Source organism: Balaenoptera acutorostrata, chromosome 11 (assembly GCF_949987535.1).
Source record: "Balaenoptera acutorostrata chromosome 11, mBalAcu1.1, whole genome shotgun sequence".
NCBI classification, from domain to species: domain Eukaryota; kingdom Metazoa; phylum Chordata; class Mammalia; order Artiodactyla; family Balaenopteridae; genus Balaenoptera; species Balaenoptera acutorostrata.
Window position 1 is genome coordinate 18,043,006 of NC_080074.1, and position 12,050 is coordinate 18,055,055.

The 12,050-nt window shown below is 47.9% G+C and overlaps 1 protein-coding gene across 4 annotated transcripts in view; it reads right to left on the minus strand.

The window, feature by feature from the left end:
• CHST11 (carbohydrate sulfotransferase 11) overlaps positions 1-12,050 on the minus strand; it is a 281,187-nt gene that overhangs the window by 144,183 nt on the left and 124,954 nt on the right. For all 4 annotated transcript variants that reach the window (XM_057557416.1, XM_057557415.1, XM_007165752.3 and 1 more), the window contains exon 2: positions 5,002-5,087. In XM_057557416.1, the coding sequence (XP_057413399.1) occupies positions 5,002-5,087 (86 nt within the window). The remainder of the gene's footprint in view (positions 1-5,001; positions 5,088-12,050) is intronic.

Genomic DNA, 12,050 nt, shown 5'->3' on the forward strand with positions numbered 1-12,050 from the left:
GTGCCCTGTGCCTTAAAGGGTTAATTGCTCACTCCTGATTCTCCCATAACCTTTCAGAATGCTTCGATCACACAGCACTTGTCATGTTCTATTACCTACATGCCTCTCTTCCTCACGTCTTTTTCCTCTGTTTATCCTATGAACATCTGTAGACAAAACGAATCTTGGCAAGCCTTGCTCAGAAAACTATTTAGGTTGGAGCTAGAAGAGTTTCCCACCTTCCCTTGGACAATTCAAGCTTTTTTCAATCTAAAACTTAATCAAAGACCCCAACTTCCAAATGTCACCAAGCTGTGCTATCCTACAGCAGAGTTCTTGGGGGTGACTCCTGATTAGTCTGGCTCCAGCCAGGAGACAAAGGCCCCTCCAAAAATATCATGTTCAGTGAGAAGAAAAAATCTGCAACTGTTTATTGGACATCTACTGTGCATTCCATACCATTCCATGAGCCTTGGCCCCTGCCTTTGGGAATTTTACAACTATCCTGAGCACGTCCCTGATCTCAGCTTGAGTCACCATGAAAAAGAATCTCAAGGGAGCATTTTTCCCCCTGGGAAAGATAATGGGATAGGCTCTTTCCCTCCCACTATCTCGCCAGGTCAGATAGACCCGGCACTACCATTTAGGGACTGTGGGATCTTGGCAAATTGCTCAGTCCTTCTGAGCTTCAGTTAACTTACCTGAAAAATGGGGCTATCAGATTTTAGGATTGTTGTGAAGATACCATTAGATACGTGTGGAAAACACCTAGAAGAGTCACACCTAGAAGAGTCACTGACGTGTATTAATACATTCAATGAACAGTAACCTTCTTCCTTTCTTTCTCCCTTCCTTCTTTCCTTCCTACCTCCCTTCTCTCCCTCTCTCCATTCTTCCTCCTCGAGCCTACCTTATGGAGAAGTAAATTTACTTTTAACACACTGAAGATTGCACCAATAAAGATCCAATTTTATTATTATAATAAAATGTTGACTGGTCAAAATATTATATTGACTGGTCCTCAGAGGCCCCTAGGAAGGCCCGCACGCCCCTGGTACATGAGTGAAGACCGCCTAGACTCAGCACTTAGGAGTTCCTGGTCAGCCCCTGGGCTGAGTATCTGTATTCTCAGAACGTGGTAATCACAGAGCAAGTATAAACGCTAAAGAAAGAACCAGGCAGGGCAGGGCTGAACCACATGAGTGATGCTGGGAAGATTTCAGGGAACCCACGGGAGGACCGGGAGGTGGGCGAGGCAGGACTCACCCTCGCTGGCATTTTAGGGGCAATTATGCCCTATTAATGGCTAACGGCATAGCTCTGCCCTGCAGTCTGAGCTGAGCCGGGCGGCCCACAGATGTGCTCGGCCCACAAATATGCAGCTGGCAACTCTTGAACTTACGGTGACTTGACGCCAGCTGATCTGATCAGCAATTACGTTTTATTTTGGGGCCAGGAAGACAGCAGAGAACCAGGAAAATTATAAGACATCAGAGTGCAGTTTTTCTAAGAATATCAACTACAAACTTTTTTTTCACCAATTGTTGTTTTAATGGTTAGGGGTTTGTGAGGCACTAAAATAAGAAAACCTTGGACACTAAAATCAGATTATAGCCAATTTTCCTAAGGGAGCCTTTAAGAGTTTGTCCAGTGAAAATCTGGATAAGATTTTTCTCTCTCTCTCTCTCTTCTGTTTTTTGTATGGGGTAATTCCTGCCAAGAGAACTTTGCTGGTGCCTGTGAATACAGCATGGAGATAAATGCATCTGTAGTTCGTCCTGGATCTGAATCTTTACTCTGCTTCTTACAAGCTGTGTGACAACCTCCTCAGCCTCAGTTCTCCCATACATAAAATGGGGGTGCACTACCTAGCGCGGGGCTTAATACAAGCACTCCACGAGATGTTTGTAGGCATCTAGATAGCATCTGGCCTACAGTACCAGTACCTGGTAACTAAGATGGTGCTTCTCGCCATTGCGTTGGTTTTCTTATCATCTAAAATAAACAGTTCCTATTTTCACCGTTATATATCAAACCCAAATCGCCAGTCAACATAAAAGGGGGAAACGGCATCTCCGGGAGTAGTTCAGTTTCTAGCAATTACAGGGCTTGTCATCTGCCTCTGTGATAACATCAATCCAGGCTTAGCGGCTTCCACAGCTTGGCTGGTAGGGGAACACGAGAAACCACAACCAAGCCCCAACGGATGCAATGTTTGCTAACGTCTCAGGGACACAAAACCCTACTCAACTCAACAGAAACTCCTGCTCCCTTCTCTCCTCTGAACTCCCCGGCCCACGGCAGCCCCAAAGATCACCAAGACGGTTTCTCTGAGAAGCGTCACCGACGGAACGTGTGTGGGAAGAGAACATAATTGCAGCTTGTAAAGGAAACCAGCCTAAGAAAAAACATCCCGGGACAACATCCCGAGGAAACGGGGAGATCCTCCTGCAGGGACATTTTCCTGGTTACCAGCAAAAGGGGCCAGACAGCTTGCCCGTGAGGGCTTGACGGAGGCTGATGACTCAGCCACCTAGGCTCTCACAAATGGCTCCCAGAGCTGCCTCTCCAGCCCCATCTTCCCTCCCGGGTCCTAGGCTTCTAAGTGAGCATCTGAACCCAACACCACCAGATGGAAGGGATGAGCTCTACCCAGGAAGGTTCTCTCTCCTCTGATTGGTTTACAAATGGACCAAGCAGGGTCCCCCTCACCAGATAACCCACTCAAGCCAGCTCTGGGATAACAAGGAGAACCAGACACGGAAGGCTAACCACACACAGGCCCTTGCTCACCCTTCTGTGGCCAGTGCCTGGCACTGTGCTACACATAGTGGGCACTCGTAAGAGTGCGTGAAGAAATGAACGAGTGAATGCATGAATGAACCTGGGAATGCGCAAACTCCATTAAAGGCACTGAGCAAGGCACATCTTTTCACGGAAGGCTGCAAGGCAGGAATTGTCAGCACCGCGTTATAAAGGAGAGAGGCAGTCTCAGAGGGGTTACGTGTCTTGTGCTCACTCACACAGCTGATAAATGAGGAGACCAGGCTTCGAACCCAGGTCTGACTCTAAAATCAAGGTTTCCACGAGTGAAGCCATTCTCATGACCGTGGTGATGACGGATCGTGTTTACATAGCCCCTGACACATCAGAATTATTTCATCCTCCCAACGTTCCAGAGAGATGGGAAAGCTGACCCCTACAGAGGACTCATCATGTATGCAAGGTTGCACAACCAGCTGGAGCTGAAGTAGGAATTTAAACATGGACTTTCGTTCTTTCAGTCACAGATATTTGGGGCCACCCACTACAGGGACACAAGAGTGACAGGCGCAGACCCAGTCCATGGAATTCCTGTCCAGAGGGGCATCTACTTCAGAAATAGCTCCTCCCATGACACCCATATGCTGCCCGTAAAATTTCCTCAGAAAAGCAGGAGCACTTCAATGGTTTGGTTTTGAAGTAGAAAATGATCTGAGAACAGAGGATGTCAACAAAAGAGAGGGATGCTTTGCATCTCAATAGCATGTGTTGTTTTCAACATGGCTTACCAGAAATCCTCTTCCCTAAGACCAATGCGTGAACAGGCTGGGAGACTGGCCTGCAATAATCAGATTATTTGGGCACCAAACAAAACCCAAATACAAAATAACCAACAAGGAACTACTGTATATAGCACAGGGAACTATACTCGATATCTTGTAATAATCTATAATGGAAGAGAATGTAAAAAAAAGAATATATATTTTTATATATATATATGTATAACCGAATCACTTTACGGTATTCCTGAAACTAACACAACATTGTAAATCAACTACACTTCAATAAAAATTTTAAAAAAACAAAAACAAAACAAAATACAAATTCCCTGCTGTGTCACCAGAGAACCCGGTAAAGGAGGCCTCAGGCAATCTGAGTTTGCAATTACCTGGCGAATCTGGCCTCATCACACTGAGCTCCAAAGCGGTGAGCTGATAGGGAAGTGAACTAACACGGTTAGGCCACCCATTTTGCACAAACTCAGGAGTCCATTTTTCCAGACGGGAGTACGGGTGAAAGACAGGATAGAGATGTGGAATCAGAAAGTTCTCAGGCTCATCCCTTTGCAAGACTTGTGGGAATTCATCACTTTTGGGGAACCAAGCAGTTTCTTCCTCTAACAAGCACCTTGGTCCCCAGAAATACTAAATCAAGAATTTGATACAAAATAAAGCTCCAAGATTACAGCCAAAGCAGTACATTTCCCCCCCTTTCTCACCAGCTGTCAAAGGTCAGCTAATGGGCCACTAGTTGTTCATTCACCAGTTCTTGGCATCACAAGCTAACTCATGTTCCCGCAAAAGGACCAGCCTTGGAGTCTCCACGTCAAGACCCACACACACCAACAAGGCCATCACCGTGGCAACCAGGCCTCCTCCCTCTGCTCCTAGCTTTCCATGGAGGGCACTTTGCCTTGGTTGGAGCTTATTTTGCTCGGAGAGGAAATCTTTTCATAATCAAGTCCAACTTACTGTGACAGTCACTTAAGCAAAAAGTCTCCCCACCCAAGGGAGTCCTGTCAAACTGACACAGGGAGGTGCAACTCTTGGGGACATCATTGGGCTCTAATAACCAGATGTGGGAGCTGGGTGGTGAGTTCACCCCCATGTGAGCCTTCTTTGGGGGTGTCAAGGGGGAGACTGCACAGCCTGGCAGGCTCTGCAACTTCAGAGTCCCCTTGCTGGCACCTGCAACTGTATGGCTCTCAGGGATCCAAAACCTGGGCAGGTCTGAAAGCTCAGCCCTGCACTCTACCAAGCTGTTCCTCTCATTCTAAATACCTCTCACTAGAATTTCAGAGCCATACTATAGCAAAAGGGTGACCAAGAAAGCAACCACTTAAGGTAAAATGCCAGGCAGTGGAGGGAAGTTTCAAATCCCCAAAGACCAGAATTTGGGAGTCTTTCAATCCCTCTCCTCCCCCCAAAAAATTGACACATGGAGACCAAGCTGAGAAGCAAGGACGTTTCCAGTGCTTACCTGGGTCGGGTTGTAGAGTTCCTGCAGGGGGCTTCGGGACCCCTTCCGGCAGCAGATGTCCACACCGAAGGGGTTCCTCCGCATGACTGAGGAGAGAAAGTGAAGGCTCATCAGAAATGAGCAACAAACGTTTGCTGTCTGACCAAGAAAAGGGCACAGAGGAGGGAAGAAGAAACAGTTGGGGAAGGAAGAGAGAGAACAGGCTTCCAGCTGAGCTGATCCTTTGCCTGATGCCATGGGGGCCCATGGGTCTTCCCTGGCCTTCAGGCTTGTCCACACCCAGAAGGACATAAATAATGCTGAAAATTCTGCCCAGCAAATCCTTCAGAAAACAAGACAGGCATCTAAAACCCTGAACTTTTGCAGACGACATTGTAACTGTTGTCCCAAGAGAGCGAGTTCTACCAACGCCAGACTTGGTGCTATTTTTAAAATTCGGCAGCCTTCTCCCTCCACAATCAGTTATGACCTCTTATTCCTGGTTCCCGAGCTGGGTGGTGAGTTCACCCCTGTGGGAGCCCTCTTTCGGGGTGTCGAGGGGGAGAATGGCGCAGGGCCTTCCCCAGGCGGGCTCTTCCCACTGGGTAAGTCAGAGGGCCAGCCTCCCCAAAGCCTCTTGTACATTAGGTTATTGTTAATGACAATATCAGCTTGAGGCAGAAAGGATGCGGGTTTATGGTTCCGGATGAGATTTACGGTTTATGGTTCTTATTGTAAGGATGAGCACTTACAATGAATAAAAGAGGAGGAATTCAGTGAACTTCTCAAAAACCCAACAGCTTTGAGGATACCAAGAAATGTTTTTCAAAGTAAAAAAGATTCTTTTTTCATTCCTCTTGTTCACAAAACACCCTCACTCGTGAAGCCCCTTGCACAGAGTTTAATACACAGTCACCCTCCTGACAATTATTTGTTGAAGGGAGGGAGGGAGAACAAGGAGGGAGGGATGAATTAACAAAGGAAGAAGTGCTTCCTTCTCATATAGGAGGCCGTTTTCCTGTGGAATGACATTGTAGGGGCGGGGCGGGGGGGGGACAAGGAAAGCAGATCCTTTCACAGGCCTGAAGAATTCCCCCAGGGCTTCCCTGGTGGTGCAGTGGTTGAGAATCTGCCTGCTAATGTAGGGGACACGGGTTCGACCCCTGGTCTGGGAAGATCCCACATGCCGCGGAACAACTAGGCCCGTGAGCCACAACTACTGAGCCTGCGCGTCTGGAGCCTGTGCTCCGCAACAAGAGAGGCCGCGATAGTGAGAGGCCCGCGCACCGCGATGGAGAGTGGCCCCCACTTGCCGCAACTAGAGAAAGCCCTCGCACAGAAACGAACACCCAACACAGCCAAAAATAAATAAATTAATTAATTAAATTAAATTTAAAAAAAAAAGAATCCCCCCAGTGTAGTGGCAGTAGGCAGGACACTCCTGAGCAGACAGCCTGGGTTTGGATCCTGGCTCTACCTCACACCTGCTGTGTGACCTTAAGCAAGATACCTAACCTTTCTGTGCCTGTTTCTTCCTCTGTAAAATGGGGGTGAGAAGAGGACCTCACTCCCTGCGTTGGTTGTGAGGATTAAATGAGTTACTACTAGCAGAATGCTTAAGCCTGGGGCTGGCCAAAAAGTGCCTGTTACAAATTTCTGAAGCTACTGGAGATCATCAACTAGGTCTGCACAGAACTTACGACAAAAAGCGCTTGCCTCCTGGGAGGGAAGGTGGAAACTTCTTTATTCTCGAACCATCAAGGGAGCTGATGAGAAGTTACCAGACCTCAAGCCGGGCTTCGGGAATCTTACAGGAAAGCCAGGCAGATGGGGAGGGCTGGCCGGAGGGGGATAACTCAGGCCCCTCTGCTCAGAAGCCAACCTGAGGTCAGAATAGCGAGGAGAGCCATCTCCACAAGCAGCCGATTCCTCTGGAAGGTCTCCAGGAGAACGGACTCCTTGTCATGCAATTCTCCTTTGACTCGTCACTTTGAGCCCCATGGAAACCCTGAGAATAAATCATCAGTTCCAAGAAACTTGAAGCTGTTTTCTCTCACTTCCTTTGCCTCCTTGAGCAGGGTCAGCCAACCTTTTCCATAAAGGGCAAGGGAGTATTTGGCTTTGCACCACACGGTATATGGAAACTTCTCAGCTCAGCTGGGGCAGGGCAGAAGCAGCTCCAGACAACACACAAACGAACGGGCGGGATTATGTGCCAATAGGGCGGGATTATGTGCCAATACAGCTCCATTTCTGGCACTGAAAGCTGAAGTCCATGTAATTCTTACGTGTCAGGAAATCTTCTTTGGATATTTTTCTTTTCCCAATCATTTCACAAAAACAGGCGGTGGGCTGGATGTGGCCCCTGGGCTGTCGTTTGCTGACCCCTGCCCTGGGGTAGGCAGTACAAGCCCCAAACACACCCTACGTGCCCTGCAGCCCTCTCTGGGGAGGAGGGGATCCTGCGGGCAAATGTCTACACATAAAAGCCATTAGAATCTGAGTAAGTGGTCCGGGAAGACACTGGTTCTTTGTTCTTCCACGGGTGTCTCCACAAGAGGGGGAAAATCCACGTTGTGTTTTTTTTTAATTTATTACTTCATTTTTCATTTCCACCCAAAACGAGAAACTGTTAACTGCACGCAGGTTGCCCTCAGCGCACAAGGACACAGCAACACTTCAGGGGAGACAAAACAGCCGTAAAACTTGTAAAATTATGCCCACACCGTGCAAGATTAAACTCTCCCCATAGAGGCAGACAGTCTCCCCAAGACCTATGGCTACGAGACCGCCACGGAGAAAACCCCACCACAGAACCCATTAAAAGTCAGCTTTTATGGGGGGCAGTATTATTTAATTGGTTTTTCTACTACAAGGCCTTTAAAATGCTTTGACCGTGTGGGCCCTTTCCCAGGGCCGGCCGCCCTCGGGGACTCCTGCAGGCCTAGCCCGTGACTTCAGTGGGTGCCCCACGAACCAGCTCCAGCACCCCAGGCCACAAAAGCCAGGTCCTTGGGTGCTTTCTATGGGGATGACAACAATCCCACCATTTATGGAGTACGCCTTGTGTGCCGGGCACTTGGCTCAGTGTAATCCTTCACACAGTAAAGGAAGTACCTGCATTTTCCAGATAACCTCTCTGAGCCTCCCTTAACCTCAGGAACTTGACCAAGGTCAAGGTCACGCAGGGAGAAAGTTGCCAAGCTGAGACTCCAACCTGATGACTGAGCTCTTTCATACCCAAATGATAGCAATGAGGACCTACTTGCTAGGGCCTGGGAGGCAAAGGAAGGGCCAGCGATCACGCACATGGGTTTATTTATCCTGTGTGCCTAATGCGTCAGAGGAGGTCGAGTGACCACCACACACAGAGGGTGGCAGCTAACATTTACAGGGCACCCACAGTGCACCAAGCAGAGCACACATTTAATCCACATAACAACCCTATGGGGTGGGCCTACTACTGTCCCCACTTTACAGATGGGAACACTGCGGCACAGTAAGGTTAGGGAACTCGCCTAGGTCTCGTGACTAGGAAGAGATGAAGACAGGATTCTGACATAGGCAGCTCATGCTCTCGGCTGCTATGCTGGACCAACGGCAGGTGTCAAGTCCACCATCTCCATAGTTTCTTCCTGGCCCCAGACCTGGTTGGCTGACCGCTTCTAGGACAGGTGATTTAAAATGTAACCCAGTGTTTTACGAGTCATCAAAATGATGTGATGTGACAGCCAAACTATTAACTAACAGTTATTGCCCATATTCATTTTCTTACTGAAATTTTTATTAAGCACCTAAGATATGCCAGACATTAAGTAAGGGGCGGGGGGGGGGGGGTAAAAACCCTCTCCATCTTATCCATGTTGTTTCTCTGATGCTTGGCACACAGTAGGTACTCAAAGAGGTTCATGAATGATCTAGGATTTAAGGCTTCCTTTACACTCACCAGACAGATTGTTTCCTGCTATGTAAAAAGGAAACTGCCAGTATCAACAGGCTGCTGTTATTTTTTTCCTTTGAAAATGAAAGGTCTGACGATCAAAAGCCCTAAGAAAGGAGTCCCTGAGGACATTTAACGGTGGCCTTCCGCTGCCCACCTGCCACCACAAGTTTTATTTAGCTACAGCACTTGTTTTCTCCTTTCTAAACTCAAATCAATGAAATGCAAGACCATTTTATAAGAATCTAATTGGTTCAATTCACAGTATGATTTCTTGGACCCAGAAACAGTTGGGTATACAGATCTTCCTTGACTTAGGATGAGATTACGTCTCAATAAACCCATCGTAAGTTGAAAATATTGTTAAGCTGAAAATGCATTTAATACACCTAACCTACCAAACAGCATGGCTTAGCTTAGCGTACTTAAAACATGCTCAGAACACTTACATTAGCCTACAGTTGGGAAAAATCATCTAACACAAAGCCTATTTTATAATCAAGTGTTGAATAGCTCATGTAATTTATTGAATACGGTACTGAAAGTGAAAAACGGAGCGGCTGTCTGGGTGCAGGATGGCTATGAGCGTATCGGTTGTTTATCCTGGTGATCGCGTGCTCACCAGGATCTGTGGGCCCCCGAAGCTCCAGCAGCCCCAGAGAGGGTCAGATCACATATCCTAGCCTGGGGAAAAGATCAAAATTCAAAGTACAGTTTCCACTGAATATGTATCAATTTTACGCCATCGTAAAGTTAAAAAATCGTAGGTCAAATCATTGTACGTCAGGAACCGTCACTTTTCCAACATACATGAATGAAGCTAAAATTAAAACCAAGCCACCCACGCTTGCCGCTTCACGCTATGATGAAGAGAATGCTCGTAAGTGGACGCTCCACTCCCAGTCGGCTGAGAACAGGTGACAGAAGTTTACCGAGTGACAAAGGAGGGAAGCCCGTCTCATTCCCTGAGTGGTTTCCTGTGACCCTGCCTGTGCAGTTAATTCGGGTCTAAAGACATAAAACTAAAACGCTGTGGGATCCGGGGTGGAAACTTGCTTTTGCTGCACTGGAATTCTCAGCTGGATTACAGTCCAGCTCCTTCAATTCACAGAAGAAACTCAGAGAGCTGAAGCATTTGCCAAGGTCCCCAGAGCAGCCAGTGGCAGAGCCTGGGCTGGAACTCAGGTCTTATAAAATACAGCACTAGCTAATAATAATAATCATGAGAACTAGCATTTATCGAGAATTTACCAAGTACCTGATGCCTGACTCGAGGCGAAGCCTTTTTTTTACATTGCTTCATTTAATTCTCATCAAAACCCTATAAGTTAGAAGTACTGAATAATAGCATTTATTCCCATTTGACTGTTAAGGAAACAGAAGCCCAGAGAGATTAAGTAACTTGCCCGAGGTCACACAGCCAGCAAATGGCAGAGCAGGTAGCAAATTCAAACCTAGATTGTTTCCGGAACCGGAGGTCTTCATCACCTTATCATGCTATCGCTAAAGGCAGGCAAAGATGCATTTACACTTAGAGCTCCCACCACAAAAATCAGTGCTCTCACTCACTTCCCTCAAGATTCGAGGTGAGGCACTTCTGTACTAAATCACCCAAGTCCAGATGGGTCTCCACTCCTCCCGCTGGCCAAACAGCCCTAACACCCAGCGGACTCCGGACACTTTTCAAATCCCTTCATTTGCTAACAGCCTGGGCATGCTTCCTCTGTCACTGCACGCTCTGAGCGCACAGCAGTGATGCAGTTACAGAGGTGTTTTCTCCCAATGCACCAATTCGTGCTGGTGCCCTGGTCCAGTACGGTCCAGCCCGTCTGTCAAAAGGACGTTGGAATGGGGCAGTGTCTGAGTCAATCTCATCAAGTCAGGGGAAGGGCAAGCGATACCCGACTCTGCGGGAGGGAGCCACTTCCGTCAGGACGGGCCATGCTGCTTTCAGCTGTGGGACCCACAGCTCGCCCTGAAAGGCCCTACATCACAGCTCTCCCCCATCCGCTTCAGACGTCACTGTGCCAAAGGCACACCGGGATGAGATGGTCACCCACCAGCACCCTGTGGAATGAGAAGGTTCAGGCACTGGAGTCCACCGGAACCGGATTCAAGTTCTAGGTTAGTCTTGGGACCTTGGGTCAGTGTCCTCATCTCTGAAACTCAGTGTTAAAATGCAGCAATAATGCCTAAATCTTAGGGTGGTTGTGGGAATTAAATGAAAATGTAAAATTACCTGGGACTTGGCACCCAGAACCGTCCATGGGAAAAGTCAGAGGCCTGATCCCCTAGCTCTGCCACCACACGAAGCGTCTCCCTTTGAACACGGTCTCCCTGGGCCTCAGATTTCTCCTCGGTCAGGTGACAAGGTCAAACCAGAAGATGTCTGAGTCCCTTCTGACTCAAAGTTCCTAATTTCTAAGCACAGGACAGCAGGAGGTCTCCCTGGAGAACCTCAGGTTAAAAAAGCCCTAGAGAAGACCTGGGTATAAGGGGCAAGGGTGGAGGAACAGAGGACCCAAGTGGAGGTTAAGCAGGATTGAGGGAAGGAGGGAGAGAAGAGTATGTGGCCAGGAGAGGCTGGGAAAAGAAAAGCAGTACTTGGCTGTGAAACAGGTGTTCCATCAATTTCTTCCCAGTTTACAACCCACTACCAAAGGTTGGGATGAAAAGGTTTTTCAAGTGGAAAATACCTTCTACAAATAATAGTAATAGTAAAAATCATCATTATTATAAATGGGGACCCTCTCCCCCCAAAAAGCCCTATATGGAAACAGAGCTGGGGGGTCTCCAGCACGGGCCTCAGGGGCAAGCTCTCAGAACAAAACCCTCTCATTCCAGTCGCCCAAGGGCTCTGGCCTGAAATTCCACTGGGAGGGAATCAGGTTAGGAAATCCCAGAGCGGGAAGAAGCCAACCTTGTACCAGATGCACACGTGAACCTCGCCTTCAGGGATTAACTCACATCCTTCGGAGTTCAGCATCGACCTTGGGACCACCACTCTCCTTTTAAAATGCAAAGGAAGAAACCCCCTTTGAGGCACTCGCTCACACCAGAACTTGAATGTGGTTTGTGGCTGGATCTCTGGAAGGAATACTCCAAACTGGAGAACAGAGGAGAGAGCGAA